This window comes from Idiotropiscis lumnitzeri, chromosome 18 (genome assembly GCF_059441095.1).
Source record: "Idiotropiscis lumnitzeri isolate Australia: NSW breed Sydney's pygmy pipehorse chromosome 18, RoL_Ilum_1.0, whole genome shotgun sequence".
In the NCBI taxonomy this organism is placed as follows: domain Eukaryota; kingdom Metazoa; phylum Chordata; class Actinopteri; order Syngnathiformes; family Syngnathidae; genus Idiotropiscis; species Idiotropiscis lumnitzeri.
In genome coordinates, this window is record NC_142408.1 from 15,354,512 (window position 1) to 15,377,193 (window position 22,682).

Genomic DNA, 22,682 nt, shown 5'->3' on the forward strand with positions numbered 1-22,682 from the left:
CATATCTAAAATTTGAAATCTTTCTTGAATTTGGTAACCTCAAATTATTTACAAACATGGAATTTAAGTTTGATTTTGTTTTTGGTTTGTTTCTGGCAGTTTATTGTGACAGTTGCATTTGGTGATTGTAAAGCAATTTACTCATGCTTATAAGATGGCTTCATTATAGTCATTTTTTTAAACCACCAGTTAAACTTAGTGCATGAATATGTTGTTGTGACTGGTTGTTCCTTGATGTAGCAGTTGGTACGCAATTGCCGTTCTCCTTTCAGACACAAACCCTCAGCTACAGACATCACCAACTGCTCTTAACCATCTATCCATATCCAATCAGGGAGTGATCATCTCACCAGCTGCTGATGCTTCACCTTTTCACTGGGACGCCTTAATGTTTCTCCTCCTCCGTGGGTCACCCAGGCTGTCACAAGCCCGGTCTGCTAGTTGTCGCACTGAGCCTGCCAACCATCCTCATGCTCTTCATGTAAGCTCTGTCCTTTCCTCCAGGTCTCTCACCTGTGCCATCTACTTGTCCTAGTTTTTCACGTTACCCTTCAATTTTACGGCTCCATGTTTGATTTTTGACTCAGATTTTTTTTTATTCTAAAGATGACCCCAATTTGGTTAACCTCTGTTCTGATTCCGAGCCTCATTTTGACAATGACATTGTTTTCATCTGTCTCTTTCTCGGTCATCATTCTCGAACCGCTTCCTCAGCCAAGCCTCGAAAATCGCTGGTCGCCAGACAAGCAGAGTTAGCCAACACCGCGCGCACCGGACACGGTTATCTGTCGCAGGAAAATGTGCGGGCAAATAAATCCGCCCTCATCCGAGCCCAATAGCGACAGCATTTTGCCTAGGAGATCCACTGCCTTGCCATCACACAAACTGGGCAGGGAAAGGAGTCTGTCCGCCCTCTCTGAGTCCGGCAAACAGAACCCCCTAAGCAGAAGCTCTTTGAGCGCGTCATATTTCCCGCCTATTGGAGATGCACGCAATGGCTGCATAACACGAAGTGTAGTCAGGTGGTCGAGGGATGCCACGACCATGTAGTACTTCGGCTCATCAGTGGTGATTCCACAAAGGTGGAAAAGCGCTTCCACATGCTGAAACCACAAAACCGGGTTTCTCTGCCAGAACTCCGCCAGCCTCACGGTAGCGATGACGGCTACAAGATGCGGGAGTTGGGGCGACATGGCAGAGGAAGAAACCTCTTCATCTACTACTTGAAACATACTCGGCGTCTGGGTCACCATTGTGGCAGTCAAAATGAGCACCCGCTTTTGTATAATCACTTAAATACTGATATGACTGGCTCATCCACCTGAGTTTGAACAATGTTTGTGTTTACAGTCATGTAATACAATACAACTCCATTTATATAGTGCATTTCATAACTGTCATGATCCGTCTGTTTCTCTGTCCAGCAGTGGGCGTTCCCTCCGCGCGCTCCCCGTCGCACGTCACCGGGCAGACGCGCCCAGCCGCGCAGCTGACGCTCATCACCTGCTGATTACCGTGACTACATAAGCCGTCGCCGAGGATCGCTCGGCGTCGGATAATTATCCCGCAATGCTCACGCTCATAGTTTATGCTCACGTTTGCTCCATGTTGTTCCGTGTATTGATTTTCTCGTTCATAGTGTTTCTTGATTCAGCTACTTTTCGGCTCGCCCTTGGTTCTCGTTTTCGTTATTTGGATTCATCTTTCCCTTCTGTGGTAAGACCATTATCGTTTTGTAGTTTATCCTTGCTATGCAAGCGCTTTAAGTTAAATCTCGTTTTTGGTGCGACCCGGTCCACCAGCGTTTTCTGTTCTCGTCGCTCGCGATGCTTGTAATTGTATATATACTCCTAAATCTATGTTTGTCACTAGTCCATATCCTAGTGAGGATATGGATTGATTGTTCTCTGTCGGCCCCAATAAACATTCACTCTTCGCTTCCGGCCTCGGCCGGACAGCGACCCTATCAATAACAGTTGCAACTGTAACAAAGCGCTTCACACATACTAGAACATAAAGTAGCAATGATTCAATAAAGACTGTCTGCAATTACGTAAAAAAAAAAAAATGTTTAAGAACAATTCAGTCAGACTTTGGACACAATAACTTTTTAACTTTTGGTGTGTGGAACTCCAGCATTTTGATTTACAGCTACGCCCCCGCGTCGACTGATGTTCTCAGGCTGAATTTAAGTTCCAGAGGTCCCTGCTTAAAAAATATACGATGGTGTTAGTTTGATAATGAATCCATTGATCCACAAAGAATATTGTATGCAAAATTACTGTCTATTTGTTCTTTTAAGTTCCCAAATTATACAACTTTCACATTGTACAAATGTACTAAGAATGTTATATCTGGTTTCACTCTCATATGCAATACTTAAAAGTTCAATATAAAATAGAAACAAGCTTTACAAAATATATCTATATTTTCTATAGGGGTCACTATCTCTGTCATATGAGTCTTTCGTCTGGTGGAACTTTGAGCATTCTGTCCATCTCCAACTGCGCCCCTGCCAGCTCCACAGAGCTTGGGCTGTAAGCTCCCTCTGACTGGCACTTTCTTGTTGTTAGAATCATGAAGGTCAGGCCACATATCAAAACTAGCATGCAGAAGGAGAACAAGGTGGCAGCCATTACCAGCCAGGATGTTTCTTGTTTATGGGCTTGTTTCTGCAAAGGCAAAAAGAACAAAAATTGGGCTTAAGTGTTGTGTGATGAGTGTGCGATATGATGATTGCATGATGTATGTACAGTGTTATGCAAAAGTATTCATATTCATTAGCAATGCCCAATTTCTTGTCACAGAAGAAAGGAAAGGTGTTTTCACCTGTTTTTGTATTATAGGAAATAGCACAAATGTACGAGAGATACATTGCACAAGTCTGTAGTTCATTGTTGTGAAAGTATTCACACCACGTCATCAAGTCATGGTCAATACTTGATTGCAGCTCCTTCCACAGCAATAACAGCTTCCGATCACTTTGGATAGCCAGCAGTGACTTTTGCACAATGTTTTCTACCACGCCACCGCTCTCAAGCATTATCCTGTTTAAGAAGTTCTGGGAAACAGGCATTCACTGAAACCTCTGATTATATTGCAATGATACTAGGATGAGGCTACAATGATACTACGATGAGGCAATCAGTGATCGCAAAGAAAAATATTGTAAGGACTTGTGATTTCCCCAGAAAGATAAGTCTACATCGAGTAATTGTCTCTGGGTCCTTTCTGTGAGAGGTTTAGCAGATTAGTCTCATTTAATCAGTGGCTGGCTAGCTTTTGTAGTGAGTAGGGACTGCAGTTTGTAGATAATTGGTCCTCTTTCTGGGGCCTACTCGACCTGCTGAAGATGGACAGCCTTCACTCTAACTGGGAAGGTGCCATCACTCTTTCTAGAAACAGATTACTGTTTGAGCCTTTCATGACAGTTCACATCAGAGCAGGCGATTCGTGAGCCTGTAAGGATGGGTATGGAGTCTGTACGGCTATAGCTAGACTCAAGACAGTTTTTCGTTTTGTAGATTAGGGCGCTACACACCACACACTGTTGCATCACATACTGGTATAGTTTCTACTGAGGTGGTGATACATGATCGGTTTAAGCATTCTTCCTCGGTCTTTCTTATCGACGACGAAGCATTCCCTCAAAATAATATAACTCGAAAGCCGTCCAATAACTATCATATTCCTACCGTCGTAATTTGCGCTTATAGTTGCTCGAGGTACAATACGGGATCTAGGCAACACAATCTTATTAATATTATAACGAGGAATCCTGTCATGCGGAATAATTTAGATAAACCTATTTTATTGAAACTCATTCTTTTTTTTATATTAGCTCGCTCTCATCGAAAGCCCTGTTAGTTAATGAGCTCATTAGAGACCACAACCTTAACATGATTGGTCTTTGCGAGACCAGGGTAAAACCAAATCAGTTTTTACTGCTAAATGAGCCCTCGCCTCCAAACTTTGAGTTCACAAGTTGTGCGCCCTCGTAAGAAAGGCGTGGGTGTCGCCTACATTTCCGAATCTGATCTGAAACTTAGCCCTCGTTCTAGCGATGCCTTTGAAACATTTTAAATTCTCACTATGCGATTCAATGCTGCGTTGCTGTTTCATCTTGCAGTTCTTTACCGCCCCCCTGGCTCATGCTCTGGCGTTTTAGATGAATTTTCTGAATTTGTGGATGATTTGGTAACTCATGCAGATAATATAATTATTATGGGTGACTTTAACATTCATCTGAATCTTCATTTGGAACCACTCACCTTGGCGTTTCAGACAATAATTTTACTTTTGGTTTCACGCAAATTATAGCTAAAGCGACACATACAAATGGTAATACTTTAGATTTGGTGATAACCTGAGGCTTAGCATCCTCAAATGAAGCTGCTGTGTCTGACCATTACTTTGAGTTTGAAGCCCTGGCTCTTTGCCATAGTATTGACCACAATCAAAGCTATAGCAGCCACGATATTAGCTCTTCAGCCATGACTGCGTTCTTGAGCTCCTCCATCTGGAAATTGCTTGTTTTCCAAATTATATTGGTTCGATAGATAATCTCACAAATGATTTCACCTCTATGTGAGCTGTCACCTTACCGTGGTGGCGGGGTTTGCATGTCCCAATGATCCTAGGATCTAAGTTGTCTGGGAAGTTTTGACCCTGGTAGGGTCACCCATGGCAAACAGGTCCTAGGTGAGGGTCCAGACAAAGCACAGCTCACCAGACACCTTACGACGAACAAAATTAATGGACCTCATTTTCCCTTCCCCGGACGCGTCAACCAGTACCAGTCCTCTTAAGAGGGGTTGGACACTCTTCCACTCTGGAGTTGCCCCAGGTGAGAGACGTCGAGCAGATGTGGGTAGTGTGGTTTTTGTGGTATATTTTGTTGTTGATGTGCTAGTCTGGCCCAGCTTCCTTCCGGACAGGTCGGCAAGCAAGGCTGGATTGGTGATGAAAAAACTTCTGAGACGCACCGGTAGATGGAAAAAGATTTATTGGTGTCAACACAGCTGATGTCAGAAGTTCCCCAAAAAAGAAAAGGTGTCCCCTTCTTATAGGGAACAGAACATTAATATATAATTTTACCTTGTTACATATGCATTCTCATTCTACTAGTCCCAAAAGCCTCCTCCAGTGAGAGCAAATGTGGTTCCCCTTTGAAGTGGCCTTCTGGTGCCATCCAGTCTGTTACAATCACCTTTAGTGCTCTTCACATCCTGAAAGGTCACTGACCTCAGCCAGCATCCTGCCCTACCATAAATAATTAGAAGGTCTCTAGTCCTTCAGGGCAGTGGAATTTCAACACAAAGACTGGTCACTTCATTAATCTCCAGTCCCCTCATAGTTACTTAAAGAGAATTACTAAAATGTTCATAAGCGTAGATGTAAAAATAGATACATTTTTGTGCTGGCCGTGGAACAGTGGACCAGCTCTACACTCCCGGCAGGGTCTTTGAGGGTGCATGGGAGTTCGCCCAACCTGTTCACATGTGTTTTGTGGACTTGGAGAATGTGTTCGACCATGTCCCTCTGGGAGTTCTGTGGCATGTGCTTCGGGAGTATGGGGTAACGAGCCCCCTGGGCAGGGTCCCTGTACCACCGATGTCAGAGTTTGGTCCGCATTGCCGGCAGTAAGTCGCCAAGGCTGCCCTTTGTCACCGATTCGGTTCATAACTTTTATGGACAGAATTTCCAGGCACAGCTTAGGCAATGAGGGGATCCGGTTTGGTGGCCTCAGTATTGCATTTCTGCTTTTTGCAGATGTAGTACTGTTGGCTTCTTCAAGCCATGATCTCCAACTTTCACCGGAGCGGTTCGCAGCCAAGTGCAATGCGGTTGTAATGATCACCACCTCCAAATCTGAGACCATGGTTCTCAGTCGGAAAAGGGTAGAGTGCCCTCGACCAGGTCGGGGAAGAGATTCTGCCCCAAGTGTAGGAGTTTAAGTATCTTGGGGTCTATCTTGTTCACGAGTAATGGGAGGATGGAGCGTGAGATCAACAGGCGGATCGGTGCAGCGTCTGCTGTGATGCGGACCCTGAATTGGTCTGTCGTGGTGAAGAAAGCTGAGCCAAAAGGCAAAGCTCTTGATTTACCAATCGATTTATGTTCCTCCTCTCACCTATGGTCACGAGCTGTGGGTCGTGACCGCAAGAACAAGATCTCGGATACAAGCGGCCAAAATGAGTTTCCTCCGCCGGGTGTCCATCCAACCAAGAGGGACTCATAGTCGGGCCGCTGCTTCTCCGTGTTGAGAGGAGTCAGATGAGGTGGCTCGGGCAAAACTAGCACCGAACAGCATACAAGCAAATAATGAAACAAAGAAATACAATTAACACAAATATGCATCTCTCATGCCATTCATACCCCAAAAAGAAATAAAAATAACACAAAAAGAGTACTTAGGCATTCTGGGTGCTTATCAGCCCAGCCAATCAGATGGCTGGTTAGAAAGATGTGAGTGGTTTGCTTTGGGCAGAGTTTTTTTTTTCCAGTCTGTTGTCTAAACCTGTGATGTTTCTTGCTTGCAATACCATGAATGATAAGACAGACTACGGCATCATGGACAGTTGCCCTTTTGTCCACCTTTCTCATACTGGTCTCTAGATTAATTGCCTTAAATAAATAAACAAAACCTAAATATTTATTTGATACTTTGGTGATGCTAACACAACAGCACCCAACCTCCGACAGCTGAATCTGAATCAGAATGCCATTTATTGTCACTGTTCTCAGTGTACAAGATTGGAGAGCTCCCCTCTCCAGTGCAAAAATAATAAATAATTTAATTAAATACAGAAATTAAGTTAATTAAAGATTAAATAATAAATATAAAATAACATCCATCCATCCATCTTCTGTACCGCTTCTCCTCACTAGGGTCGCAGGGGGTGCTGGAGCCTATCCCAGCTATCTTTGGGCAGTAGGCGGGGGACACCCTGAACTGGTTGCCAGCCAATTGCAGGGCACACAGAGACGAACAACCATCCACTCTCCTAGGGGCAATTTAGAGTATTCAATCGACCTGCCATCGATGTTTTTGGAATGTGGGAGGAAACCGGAGTACCCGGAGAAAACCCACGCAGGCACGGGGAGAACATGCAAACTCCACACAGGATGGCCGGAGCCGGGATCGAACCCATGACAGCTGCTGTCTCTCATTGTGAGGCCATCGTGCTAACCAGTCGGGCCACCATGCCGCCCACTGCCTGAACAATTAGATCTAATTCACAATCCTACCTGTTATCATGACCTTGCTCCAGTTTTTAGTAAACCATATGCAACATCCTTGCCTCTACACAGGCCGTATGATTGCACATCGACCTTAAGCCAGGTGCACCCCTACCCAGTGATTGACTGTTTAAAATATCACGACGGGAATGAGCAGTAATGGAGGAAAATCATCTCCGAGTCATTGGCTCCAAGAATCGACGCTCCACTTTGCCTGTGGGTGCAGGTTTTTTTTTTTTTTTTTTTGTGGACAAGTAGGACAAGACCTTTCATCCATGTGTGGACTTAACAGCATTGCTTTCAGAAACAGATCCATTGCCTCTCATAGACTCTGCTTTCACCCCACTCCATGGTGCCACCATCTTCACCAAATTGGACCTACCTCAGGTGTACCACCTGGTTCACATTATGGAGGGGGACGAATTAAGGCTGCTTTCAATACTCACCGTTGCCACAATGAGTATGTTGCCATGCCTTACCAATGCACCTGCAGTCTTCCAGGCTCTGGCCAATGACGTCTTATGGAACATGATTGCAGTGTTTGTATTTGTGTATCTGGATGACATTCTGATATTTTCTAGGTCCCAATCACAACATGTGCATAATGTGCAGCAAGTTCCTTAGAGGCTCCTTGAGAACAAGCTCTATGTGAAGCCAGAGAAGTGGGAGTGCCACGTCTCCAAGACCACCTTTATGGGATACGTCATTGACAAAGGAGGGCTTCTGATGGATCCTGCGAAGAAGACAGCCGTGGCTATTGGGCCTAAACCCTGCTCCCGTAAGCAATTGCAGCACTTTCTTGGCTTCATTAATTTCTATCGTAGGTTCATCAGGCACAATAGTCGTATTGCTCTCGCGTCCTCCCAGTGGTCCTGTGAAGCAGACACGGCTTTCAGCGATTTGACAAAACGCTCTGCCAACGCTTCTGGTGGCCCTCCATGGAGGAGGACACAAGAGCATTCGTTTCTGCTTGTAACCATGTGCGCACGGAGTAAGAACTCCACTAAGAGCTGGTCCGGCCTGCTGCAGCCGCTCGCAGTACCTGACACCCCTTGTCGCACATAGCAGTGGATTTCTTCACCAGCCTTCCTCCTTCGGGAGGCAACATAGTCATCCTTACCATTGTGGACATTAGGTTGTTATTTGCCTGACATGTTTTGACGGCAGTCTTTCGCAGTCTTCTAAAGAAAGAGAAAGACTCTGCTGAAACATGACAGGTAAATAAGAACCTAAAAACAGTCAACGAGATTAAAGAAGCAATGAGTTTAATCATAAATAAGAGGGAATGAACTTTATTCAGCAATTCATAATGTTGGACACCATAACCACAGAAATGCACTGTTTCTACAATCTAAAATTTCAACATTGTTTGCTCTAGTGGGATTTAAAACTGCACAAATATTGTCCAAGGAGAAATAAGTTACTTCCGGGCAATATCTAAGAAAATGTCTGAGAGAGGGTGGCTAGAATTTTAGGGGAATATATAACTAAAGACAAAGTACTCAAGCACAACAATTAAAAGCTTTGAGATATCTATTTGTGGAGTGAAAGTTTGGAACAGACTAAATATTAACAACAATGTCCAACGCTACAACCGTTCAAAAAAAAATATATATATAAAATCAACATTTCAGAACTATAGCGAAGAGGAAGGTATCAAAAATGAGATAAACCTAAACTAGCTATGTTCTATTACTATCTTTAATGAATTATTTTTGTTGGTATTGTCATGGAAAAGTATAAGTATATATGTAAAAGTAAAAGAAGATTCATTGCTTCTTATTAATATGAGGAATAATAAAAAAATGTTTAAATTATTATTAGGCTACTAGTTGTTCATAACCCTGTGCCTGCATGGGTTTTCTGGTACTCCCAATTTCCTCCCACATTCCAAAAAAATGCATAGTGGCTTGATTAAACACTCTAATTGTTCCTAGGTGTGATTGTGAGTATAAATAAAATTTGATTGATTGAATGTATGTGTGCCCTGCGATTGGCTGGCAACCAGTTCGGGGTGTACCCGCCTAATATGTATCTAAAAATTTTGCAGCCAAATGACTCAGAGTTAAACTTTTCTCTCTTTTACATGATTACTGAGTTATCAATGGTTATTATTTAAGTTGAAATGTACATGAACTGGCCCATCATATCTGTTTTAGCACCACACTGAAATTTTGATTTGCATGCCATTTTTATTTATTTTTTTTTTTTTTAACTATGAGCCGTTGCCCAGCACTGTAAACATCTTGTAAATGACATTTATATCAAATTGATTACGTCAGTACAAGATAAATCTTTTGTTTGGTGGTGGTGTGCTGGATCCCTGTTCATAAGCTTTTAGCTTCAGAGGGAGTCCATTTTTCACATTGTAAACACAGTATTTTGTTTGCATACAACATTATGTGTGTGTGAAAATAAACACGTCAAATATATTGTTGTTTACTATCCTGTGAAAATAGTAGTTGAGTGTTTTGAATTTTCTTGGTTTAGTGCAGTCAAATATAAGTGAAGAAAAGGGTTTGACAACTAAAAGGGGGGGGGGGTACTGATGCTCAGTGTAATGGCATAACATAAGTGTCCACTATGGGGCGCTAGTGCAGGAGAGTATGGATGAATGGTTTATTGCGAAGTTGAAGAAGGTGTTGTAGAGAGTGCTACAGTAAAGGAAACTAGTGACTGCCACATCGAAGCCTCCTGTGTCTTTTATAATTCTAGAACATTTTCAACAGTTGGTGCCGAATGAAGTGAGACGTGTTTCGCAAAAGTCTTTACTGCACTTCACTTCGAAGAGGAGGAAGTAAATCGCAAGTACGGCACACAAAACAACTCGGCCCCGAGCTCACCGCGGAACTGTCAACAAGCAAAACATAAGCTCATTATTTATTTCGACTGTCTGGCGTGTACTGCCCACAATGTCATGACTGTCACATTTAACAGTCAATTTCACCACATGCGACATGGCTCCTCTTAGCAAGGGTACATTTTTATTCTGACTCTCTGTGCGTCAATTTATCTTCAGCCATGACATTTAGAAGCAGATATAATGCCTCCCCTCCTCTTTTTTTTTTTTTTTTTTTATATATATATATATATATATGATGATGACCAGCAGCGTTTCTCAATGCAGCCACTGGTTACTATGGAAATCCGGTGGCGCCATCCCGATGCTACATGCGTACATGTCTCTTCTCTGTCGATAAAATCTTTTTTCCTGGTTATTTGACACGGACCAGTACAATCTTACATGAGGTATGGGGGTTTCTGCGCAATTGCGTAGTCAAGTAAACTACCAAAAACAGTTGAAAATAATGCATACGCTCCCATTTTTTTAAATTTGTATCGATAATTGTTCACAAAACCAAATGACACCAAATGAATAGCATGTGAGTGTTAATAAATCAAACCGGCCGCAGCCAAGTGACCACATTTGTAAGACATGGAGGGAGAGAGTCAAGTTTATGGATATTTATGCCCAACCTGTTACACTAATGAATAACACAACGGTGTTTCTTTCTCCAACGATGACGATGCCAAGAATATTTTGTTGACGCCTGTTTTTTTCACAAAGATAACGAGACGATGACGAGATAAATGTGGCTCTTTGATGACGAAAACATGACGTGCCAAACATAAATTTTTGTTGACGAGACAGGACGAAATTGTTAGCGTGTGGTCCGTCATACGCGTTCAAAATTTCTGACATCCCTTCCTATTGTACATGTAATCTGTCTTTCTTGCATTTGGGCATGCCCGCCACCGGGACAACACGCAGGGCACATGCGCCGCACACACCTGCGCAACAAACCATGGACACGCCTGTGGTCATTCAAAAAAAAAAAAAAGTCTGCCGTCATTCGTCTTGGCTCGCACACACGCTTTTCTTTGACGGACCATGGTGACAGTGACACTCGGTAGGCTACTTTGTTGTGATTAACAGCGAACTGGTACAAGTAAACAAGACATGTATGATAGCGTTTATACTTGTGCGACTGTATTAGAACAGGTCTACTACAAGTCTATGTTGTTAAAACGTTTTTATTTTGGTATTATTTATGTTGCTTTACAGCCACAACAGTTACCAAATAAAATGTTTTGATTCTTGGCTTATTTTGGAGCAATGAGCATTGACCACTTTATCTGTTTATAATGCATAGTACTTAGTAGTTGAACAGAAAGTCTTTGCTATTGGGTGGAAACCTTGAGTGCCTAGTTTTAACAAATGTAAACTTTTTGAGTTTTCGTCGAATAAATTTACAAAAACTAGACTAAAACTATTTTTTTTCGTCAACTAAAACTATCACAAGTAGGAGTGACTAAATGTGACGAAAACTAATTAGCATTTTTGTCCAAATGACTAAGACTAAATCTAAAATGCCTGCCAAAAACAACACTGTAACACACCCAGACCATCATAGGTCACATAAGTCGATGTAATGTTTAGATGTTCCCATAATGTCTTGCACCACACTAGTGATCCCTGGTGTTATTGGCAATTTTGGGGGCAGGGCCAAGGAGGGCCTAAACCAGTGCTTCTCAATTATTTGCTGTCACACCCCCCGTACCAAGAAGAAAACGATTTGCGCCCCCCTCCCCCGCTCCACCAATTTTTTTCTATCTTTGTATATTGATGTTAGATTGTCAATAAAATATCCCTTAACAAAGCTAAATTGATAAGAAATATAATTTTGATAACTATTATTGTGAGGATCTCGAAACTCAGTACTTTGTTCTGCAAATATTGATGAGATGATAAATATTTACTATAAGTTTTTAAAAAAAAACTTTATTAACATCAACAAACCAAACACAGTTATTAGTACGTACATATTATAGAAAAGACAAAAGGAAGAGACAGGGGGATTTTAAACAAAAATTCTATACAAACAAAACATCTAGCAACAGTTTTAGTATGTTTACAATACGTTTTTAAAAATTTTTTATGGTTACTATACATTTGACATCGAACCTCTTCGTCGTGATGAAGTCAGCCATTTCCGTGTTCCTTTATTTTATGTTTAGATACGTAATGGTTGCAATACAACATTTCTGTTCATAGCTGCTGGCTCTCCGCCCAAATGCAGTTCGAGTCAGACTTCTCTTAAAAGTTGAGCGTACATCGAAGCAATTCATTTTAGCGATTAGCACGCTTAGCGCCTCCTTGCTCGCCTCCTCGTTTAGCATGCTACTTGTTAGTGGAGTCGTTTATTTGCCATCATGTAGCTTGTTGCTGCTGCTGTGCACGGACTTACATATAGTTCAAATAAAAAAACATTCTGGGTCCCACGCGCCCCCCTCAGCGTCACACCGTGCCCCCCCAGTGGGGCGCGCCCCACTATTTGAGAATCACTGGCTTAAACATTGACATGTTGTTGATTGCGCACACATACAGGATTTTTGCAAACACAAATGGCGTTTGAGGCCAGTTCCACAGGGGGAGATATAATGCATCAGATTTATATAGCGCTTTTCTGGAAAACTGGACACTCAAATCACTCACAGTCGACACGTTTTTCATGCACGGCGGTAAACTACACTGTGTAGCCACAGCTGGCCTGGGGCAGGCTCACGGAAGCGTGGCTGCCAGCATGCACCTACGGCCGGTCCGACCACCACCTTTAATTCACACCCAGCCATACATACAACAGTGTGAGTGGCACTTGAGGCAACGTGGGTGAAGTGTTTTGCCCAAGGACACAACGACACATGCCTTGGACAGAGCGAGAATCCACAGTCCTTCCAGTTACTGGAGGACCCGAGCCATGGACGCCCCCTATACATTCTTTTCAAAATCTCAAGTTTTAGTTGAGTGACAGCGGGATTTTTAGATTAGGCCTCTTTAGCACAAATAATTACAAAGGTTAGTTGAGCTAGTCTGTTGTGTCACAGTTTTTTTTTTCTCCTGGCTTGACATATTCTTATCTATGACACCCTTGGCACACATCTAGTCACTATCATGTCATTTTTTTTCCCTTCAATGTCACCTGCCGTTAAATATAAGTAGTAAGAACGACATAAGCTTGAATTGATGGGTAAATGTTTTAACTAATCATTTTTAATCACACAGTTGCCCACTGGTGCCAGACAGAACAGCAACAGAGATTTGACTGTTATCCGAAAGAGGAGAGGGTTGAACAGACATCTGGGATTTGTAGTCGTCTAACTGCACGGCTTCTCAATTATTTTCTATTACGCCTCTCCCCCCCAGCAAGAAGAAAACAATTTTCTTCCCCCACCCCACCACCCACTCTCCACCGCAATCATATATAATAGCATTTCCGTTGCCAAACAAACCTACATCGTAAAGTTAATACTCACTGTGCACAATGGGCAATGAGAGTGCCACTGTCAACTACTGGAGTGGATGTGCAATTACACTTTATTGTAGTACGGGGAAAAAAAAGCATTTGCCCCATGGGCACACGAGCCACCCTCAACATGGCACCTCACCCCCCTAGGGGAGTCCGCCCCACTATTTGAGAACCACTATCTTAATGGGTGTAATTAGGCTGCAGCCCCCCCAAAAAGTGCAAGCAGGTGATATTGCTCCTACGAGATGAGTTTGCATGCCGTGTGGTCTTGGCTCAAATCGCTCTCCTGCTTATGTCATTTCCCCTCAGGCCGAAATGCAAATGCAACTCTAAGTAAAAAGTGCTTTTGTTATATGTTTATATATATATATATATATATATATGTTTATATATATATATATATATATATATATATGTTTATATATATATATATATATATATGTTTTTATATATATATATATATATATATATATATATATATATATATATGAAAAAAATTAACACAGTATATAAAAATAATACACCGTACAACTGGGTTTAATTCTTCTCAACAAGACTTCAAGCCACAAATCCACTTTCAAAGTCGGCAACCTGGCAAAAACAAGGCACCCTATTGTTATTATAATTAGGGCGCATGTGCGCATCTAACTTGAGGACCGGTATTATGCACTGCACTTAAGGTAATTCTATGTACTGTAAACTGTACCTCGTATTGTGCAGAGCTCGTGGGATTGATTTCGGCTTCTTGTGTGGAGGTTGCATGTTCTCCTCATGCTCGCGTGGGTTTCCTCAGGTACTACGGTTTCCTCCCACATTCCAAAAACATGCATGGCTGGTTGATTGGACACTCTAAATTGCCCGTAGGTGTGTGTGTGAGCGCGGATGGTTGTTCGTCAATGTGTGCCCTGCGATTGGCTGGCAATCAGTTCAGGGGGGACCCCGCCTACTGCCTGAAGACAGCTGGGATAGGCTACAGCACCCCTTGCGACTCTTGTGAGGAGAAGCGGTATAGATAATGGTTGGATGGCTATAGTGAGGGCAGTTGGTGTTAGAGAGGAGGATGCAGAAGATAGACTTTGGTGGAAAATTATGACACACTGTGGTGACCCCAAATGGGTCGAGTAGAAAGGATGAGAGGCCATTCAGAGAAACTTACCTTTTTCCTTTAAAACCTGGAACGCATGTACAGTTCGCTCCCCAGAGGCCATCACTGCATATTCCATCATTTGTACAAAGCACGTCTTTACCACATTGTAGTGGTGGATAGTCCCACCTATTTGTAAATGCGTCAAGTTTGTTTGATATGGTATTGCGTGCAAAAGGAAAAAGAAATGTCAATTTTAGATACATTTTGATTTGCATACTTACTCGCATAGTGGACCGCTATAGCCTTTTGGACATGAACAGGTATACATGTTGTATCCATCTTGACAGGTGCCCCCATGTTTACAAACATGTTGCTCACATTCATCCGTATCCATGTCACAGAGTGTGCCTGTATATCCAGGGTGGCATAGACACTCAAAACCAGTTAAGGAGTCTTTACAGTTCCCATGAACACAAGGATGGGAAATGCAATCATCAGTTTCTGTCTCACATAGGGGTCCTTCCCAACCTGAGTCACACTGACAATTAAATTTATTAAAGAGATCATGACATGTTGCTCCATTTAGACAAGGGTCTGAATGACAAACAGGAGCACTGCTACAGCCCAAATATATTTTTTGATGTGGTAGTAAACGGAATAGAGACTGTTGTGGAGTGTTGAAGTCATTGACAAATGGAAGATAAACTCCTCGGACCCTTACTGCACCTAAACACCCGATGAAGCTCTCTGCTATGGTGAACACAGAGCTTTGATCATTGACAAAATGTGAACTGCCTGTGCTCTTAGGTAGGCTCCTGGCATCAATAATTCCATCCACAGTAATTATCCAGTAAGAAGCTTTTTGATCTTCTTCTGCCATTGACACATTTACTTGATGCCACTTCCCATCACTCACTTTGCGCTCTCCTGTAAAGGTCAGTATCTCAGGTCTGGTAGCTATGTAGATCAAAACCCGGACTGAGGAGTCAAGCAGACCAACTATCACTATATCAGAACCCTTTGAGGCCTTCAAAAGAACTGCATCCTCAGACCGGGTCCGTAGCTCCATGTATATTGAAGTCTTTGGTTCAACCTGGGAACTTCCAGCAATAAACTGTACAGGACTGTTGTTGAATGTTGCATTGTATACACCTAGGAGTAAACATATGCAAACAGTTGTCAGTTATCATCATTCTTATTATTATTATTGTATTCTTTAACTAGAATGTGTTTGTTGGATATGATTTTATTTTTAAGCCTCTATCCCACTAAGCGGAAAACAATTGCCAGTGTTTGCGAAGGCAACAAATGTTGTACCCTCGTCATAGTTTGTTCAACATAATATAAAGGTTCGCCACGCGATCGGTGGCTGTTTGCCTGTAAATTGTTTATGCTAAAATAAAAAAAAAAAAAAAAAACTAAAACGGTTGGCGAACATCTGGTGAGCATTTGGCGAAGATTTTGCACCCCTGACAAACTCTGCCGTGAGCATGCATTTTGCTACCTTTATCAACAGTTGCAATTGCTTTAGTGTTGTGACTGGTTGTTCCTTGACGTATCTTGAGGTACGAGTTGCTTTGCAGTACCTATAGTCCTTTTGTGGATTGTTCCTTTATTATGTCACATAGCGAGTTACTGAATGAGGATGTCAGCTTTCCATGTCTTCTACATCCAGCTCTGCTCTCTAAAGTTACTTTGTATTTTTGTTGACAAAGACTTTTACTTCACGTCCTTGCTATGTCTGCTTCTCGTTCCAAATACTGCTCCTCGCGTGACATTTAGTGATCCAAACAATACTCATTCTAACAGAAATTCAAAAGCATTGCCACAGAGGTTTAGTCACATTGATGTTTGGTCACTACATAAATTGGCTTTAGCTTTTGCATGCCCACCACAACTTAATGTGTTTCATCATTTATACATAGCCAAGGCGGTGGTAGAATCGCCCGCGCCTACCAACCGCAAACAATTACGTTTTCGAGGTTTTGCTCACTCGTCTTACGTCCGTTAAAACACCTTTTTCATGGAACACGAGTGCCAAGAACGCTTTTCAGGAACTTAAACGAGCTTTCACTAACCCGCCAGTATTGCACCACCCTAACCCTAAATTCCCTTTTGTCGTAGAAATAGACGCTTCGGATTCAGGAGTAGGGGCAGTTCTTTCTCAGCGTTCTCCAGTCAACTAAATACTACATCCCTTCTTTTCCCGTCGGCTAAGCCCAGCTGAGTCGAACTATTTCGTGGGCAATCAGGAGTTGCTAGCAGTTGTGTTGGTACTGCAGGTCATGTTTCTGTTTTGTTGTCTGTTCATCTAGAGCGGGGGCGTTTCCCTCCAGTTCGTCCGGGTTGCGTCATCGCTGGCTGGAGGGGCGCGCCTTTCAGTCGAATTTACAATGGACTACTTAAAGACTTCCTTGCTCGCGATCATTGATCTCAAGTGTTGAATGTTTAGACATCATGTTTTGCCCGCATTCTCATGTCTCATTGCTGTAAGTACTTGTGTCATTTTAATGTTTCTCAGTTTGCTATTTACGTGAAGTGGATTCCCTTGTTCTTTGGAGACAAGTGATTTTCGTTATTACTTTTCCTTGCAGCTTTTTTCTGCACGCACTTTTTGTTCCCCGTGTTTATTTTCCTGGTGATTGTTTCACTAGTGTCATTTGTTGAATTTTGTTGGTCCTGCACCAAACTTTCCTTTTTTTTTTTTTTTTTTTTTAAGACATCTTGTATTGGTTTGCACTTTTAGAATCCTGCCTTTTACATTTTTGGGTTAACTTAAAGAAGAACATTGCACACGTAGCATTGCTGTCTTTTGTTTTAACCGCCGGGAGGACGGCGTCGGTCTGTTTTGGTTCCCTACAGGTGCAGTTTTACACAAAAAAGGCCAGAAGCATCGGTTGAAAACTATTCAGACGAGACAAAGAATAGAGGTAACAAATTTTTGTAACACACACACACACACCCCCCCACATACACCCCCGCACGCACACACACCCCCACGCACACACACACACAGAACAGTCATTCACAGATACAGTGCATGCAGCAAATAACTGCTGATGCAAATTTAACATCAGCTACTGTCTGGCAGTCAACAAATGGCCCCTCTTGGGCCTTGATGTACGTTGAACAAAAACTTGGTCATTCTTAAAAAAGCTTTTATAGGGTAACTTTTTTTCATGTCTCTTACACTTTAAGTGAAGTGTTTGACTTTCTCTTTTTATATTCATAATAGGTCTTTATTCAGTACTTTTCATTAGATACTCAAATACTAAAATATTTCTTAGCTGTAGTCTTACATTCAAATGCCCCGTTATTATTTGTCATAATTTTATTGTTGAATAAAATCCTTGCCAAAGTCCCTGGGATTAATGGGGAAGGAATACTCATCAAATCCTAAATTGCTGATTAAATTTTAACTTGTTTTGCAAAACCGCTCATCAAAGAAAAATTATGTCAAGCCTTGAAGCCACAGCATGTTTTTTTGTCTGTAACAGGTTCCCATGAGTTTGGCATATTTGTTCAGCGTTAAGCCTGGTTTGGTCTTGAATGTTTGGCTTTTCCACACCTACTCAGGCTAGTGCAGTCCTAAACAAGCCTTGTTATATGAACTGATGCGAAACCTTAAAGATAACCAGTCAGGTAATTATCCACACCGCTTATTCTGTACAGGGTTGCAGGAGGGTGCTGGATCCTATCCCAGCTGACTACGGGCGAAAGGCGCACTACACCCTGAACTGGTCGCCACCCAGTCACAGGGCAGACATAGATACCGTCACTGAGTGGGAACTGAACTCACGCTGCCCTCACACAACTCAGGCGAGTGTAACACTACACCATCAGTGACTAACAGTCCTGTTGTGATCGATTTAATAACATGAGTAGGGATTTGCTTTGTGTATTGACGGTGAAACACAAATACACTTATCTTGTCCGGCCAAGGCACTGCATTTTGAATTTAATCGGGTTTTTGCAATATAAAAATGGTCTCAATAATCTGAAAAATTTAATTGCTATAAATACACAAATCAGGAGTCAGGAGGGCGGCCAATACTTTTTCATGGCACTGTCTATAGATATAAATACTTACATTCATATCCATTAATGAGGTTGATGCAATAGCCACCATTTATACAAGTATCACTGACACACCATACTCGAGTTTCACAAGTAACGCCCGTGTAGTCCTCTGGACAGGAACATGTGAAATCATTGAATGTGAATGTGCATTCTCCTCCATTTTGACAAGGGCTCATCTGTTGAGAAAAATGACGAATAAGAAATACAGATTACATCATGCTGAGACACAAATGATCCACTGAAAACCGTGTGGAAAGACACAGTGCACATTTCCAAACCTAACAGTGATTAACAGTAAGACTGCAAAATTAGAGTAACCAATTGAACATTTTAGCATGAAAAGTGTAAGAGACGAATGCAATATGGAAATTGGTACTGGCTGCTGATGAGGTGCCACGTTCAAGTGCCCCTCCTTATCATTATTTATTCGTGGTACTTGATGACCTGATTCCTGTTACACATAGGGCACTTAAGGCAGAAATGAACATTTTGTCTTAAAGGTTGATGAGCTTGAAATACGAATCATCCATCCATCCATCCATTATCTATACGGCTTCTCCTCACTAGGGTTGCGGGGGTACTGGACCCTATCCCAGCTGTCATCGGGTAGTAGGCGGCGTACACCCTGAACTGGTTGCCAGCCAATCGCAGGGCACACATAGACGAACAACCCTCCAAGCTCACACTCATACCTAGGGACAAGTTTGAGTGTCCAATCAACATGCCATGCATGTTTTTGGAACGTGGGAGGAAACCGCAGTACCCGGAGAAAACCCACGCAGGCACGGGGAGAACATGCAATCTCCATACAGAAAGGGATCAGCCGGAATTGAACCCTGCACCTCTGCACTGTGAGGCCATCGTGCTAACCAGGTTCCCACGTGCCGCCAAAATGAAGAATAATTGCAAGATAATAATTAAAAGCTGCATTTGTAAATGAGTGGAGCACACTCGACACCCCAGCAGCTGACAAGGACAACAAAATGTCGGCTTAATAACTACGTTAAAGTCTTGTATTTTTATCTTACAGGGGAACAAAACAAATGTCGTTACTATCATATAGTAATAATTAAAAATATTTTTTTGCAAATATCTTTGATTAACATTATTGTCCCTTTAGTCTATGTTCTTCTATAAACGTTTTTCTGTTTGTTTTGTTTTTTTTAATTTTCAAAAATCACCTCTCAGAGTTGTGCATCATTAGATGTCGCCATGGTTGTTTTGCAATAGTGCCGCGCCTGTCATGACCCGTGTCGGTCATGGCAGGGTTTTTGTTGTTGTTTTCGCGTCTCCCATGCCTTTTGTAGTTGTTTTGGTTTCTGTCAGCTGAGTAGTGGCGTTTCCCCTCAGCACTCCGTCCCCACCAGCCACGCACCTGTTCCCCGTTAGCCTCACACACCTGATGCCCATCTGCTCCCCTAATTACTGGACTATATGAACACCTCACTCCAACAACTCATTGTCGGTGCATTGCTCCGTTTGGACTGTCATGACCGCTCCCTGATCTCGTTCACGCTCATGTTCTCGCTCTCGCTCTCGCTCCCGCTCTTGTCCCTAGTTTTTGTCACTGTCTTTGTTCCTCGGTTTTTTGTTCTGTTTAGTCACGTTTAGTTCGTCTTTGTTATTTTGCACCCTGCCACGATTGTTTGTCCTAGTACTTTGTTTGCCTTTTGGTTTTGTTTTGTTAAATAAATTCCCTTTAAGTTACCCTTATCCCCGCTTCCTCGCATTTTGGGTCCACCCCCTCCTCGCCGACCGGCGATCCCTGACAGCGCCGTTCTATAAATTTTTTTTACCCCACCTCTGAGTTATGATTGGACAGTAAACAGCCAATCATAATCAGCTCTTGTGTCCCTCTTCTAATTGCTTAAGAATTGTGGCACAATAATCACGGCTGCATTGCAAGCGTGAATCAGCGTTTTGTACGCATAGAGGAGAGAGAAGCCATAAGCATAAAACCTTTTTGGTGCGTACATTTGGAGGGTCTTTTATATGCGAAACACAATTTAGTACGCACAAAACATGTTTTCGTACGCGGTATGTGACATCACACTTATGTAACTGTGGCATAAATCCCACGCCATTATATACAGGTAGATAATATCACCAAGGCCCACCTCGCAACACTGCCATGTTGGGAACACCCCGGTTCTAACTGGTTCATTCTCACTGGTTGACTAAACGCTGACGGAACGCCCACTGGGCGTTCTTGTATCCTAACAGGAACGCCCCTTCTCGACGGAGGCTGATGGGTCACTGTGCTTGCTCGGCTTGACTACAACTCACGCTGCTTGCATCACTATTCATCTTGCCTCTTTGCATTATATTTAAAGGGATCATATGGGCGGGATGGTTAATTTTTCCAGTGGTGGGTGGTCAAGGCCTTGAAGGCCTTCTCTGCTGGCCTAACATAATGTTATGTATTTTGGTCTGTATTGATTCGCGTAGTTACGTGTGACCTCATCACACAGAATGTGTGTGCTTTGAGCAATGTGAATGAGAGATCTCCATGTTATCCTACTCAGTTCCGTAGCTATTAAAAGGCATCCGTCTATACCTGAGTCTTCATTCATACTTACCTGAAATAATGGTAGAAGATACAACACATAAGAAAGAAATCATGATAATATTCTTCACATTGATGTCACATTATATCCTCGTGTTGCATTTTTAGGTTTGAGTTTATATCCAATCAGAATTCAGCTTGCTCATGTTGCCAGGCAGATTTCATAATACCAGGAGCGCGTACTATTTGCCTTCAGATACAATCTGTGGGTGTCTGTACTGTGCGCGTCAATGGGCTTTCAGAGCTGATAGACAGTTGTGATGGCCAATCGTATCACAAGTTGGTTACAATGAGCCTTCTCGCAGGCCTCACATTGAAGGTGATCTTGTGAGAGGATACTCACTCGTGAGGAGGCTGCACTAGTTGGAATCAACACACCAGAAAGTCATAACTGGTGACCGTTCAAAAATCTAAAATATATTCTTGCTTTTTTCAAACCCCAATATCCACAGGAGGAAAAAGTGTGGATTTCATTGCAGATACACTTGCAAGGCCATTTTCAAGACGGACCTTGCGAGAGAGCCTAGGTCATGCAACACCCAGTAGTGCTTAAGTGTGTCTGTATATTATTTCTCCAGCCATGGTGTCATAAATGATAGTGTTCTGAGGGGTATTTATTCACGTTGACTGAGTAGGACTTCACTAAAGGCCAATGTGTCAAATGCACGGCCCGCCACTGCATTTTTCACGAACAAGCTCAATTTATGTTATTTTTTCATCAGGAAAATTATATTATCTTGCATTTTCAATTATATTATTTTTGCATAAATCAATACAAAAGTACCAAAAATGCCTCCTGGAAATGAGCCATATGGCCACACTCCCTTCCTCTCCCTCAATGTCTTGGTGGGAGTCACGGGAGGGACTGGGGACTGTGTCCATTCCAAATCATTGTAAATACATCATTAATATTGTAGCGACTTTGTAAATAGTTCACGGGTTATGTGTTTTCCTCTTTTCTGGGGAGGCTTTGAAGGCAGCGGGCGGGCAACTGGAGTGAACGTCATGTTGTTGTTGTTGTTGTTGTATCGGCGTGGTTGCGGCCAACAGCGGCCGTTTTTTTTGGCTTAATAAAAAAGGAGTTTGCTGATATTTAATTGGCCTGATTTACTCTACAACGCTGCACTGGTGTCAGAAGTGAAAACGACAGTATGGCAACGTATAAAGAAAGTTACGGCGGTCTCCTGCGAGTCAAGGAGGAGGTGGTGGACGATTCTTACAATGGCGCATGCGGCCGTGATATGAACCCCGAAAGTGTTTTGGAGCATGTTAACCACCTGAGGCTGACCACAAGGAAGCTGGCGTTCAATGCTGGTTTCGGCTCATTGAACACTCGGGGAGGACCAAGCACGAATGACGTTGATGGCCGCCATTGTAGTCATCAGCCTGTCAAGACTCC

At 42.6% G+C, this 22,682-nt stretch overlaps 1 protein-coding gene and 1 pseudogene across 1 annotated transcript in view; one reads left to right on the top strand and one right to left on the bottom strand.

Moving 5' to 3' along the window:
• The first annotated feature begins 3,135 nt into the window (after positions 1–3,135).
• Positions 3,136–9,747, top strand: LOC148319655 (uncharacterized; annotated as a pseudogene).
• A 5,167-nt stretch (positions 9,748–14,914) lies between these two features.
• The window catches only part of LOC148319656 (protein crumbs homolog 1-like), a 111,223-nt gene continuing 103,455 nt past the window's right edge, over positions 14,915–22,682 (bottom strand). The window contains exons 5-7 of the mRNA XM_088280825.1: positions 18,728–18,893; positions 15,166–15,789; positions 14,915–15,045 (exon numbers count right to left, since the gene is read on the bottom strand). Coding sequence (XP_088136951.1) covers positions 14,915–15,045; positions 15,166–15,789; positions 18,728–18,893 — 921 coding nt within the window. The remainder of the gene's footprint in view (positions 15,046–15,165; positions 15,790–18,727; positions 18,894–22,682) is intronic.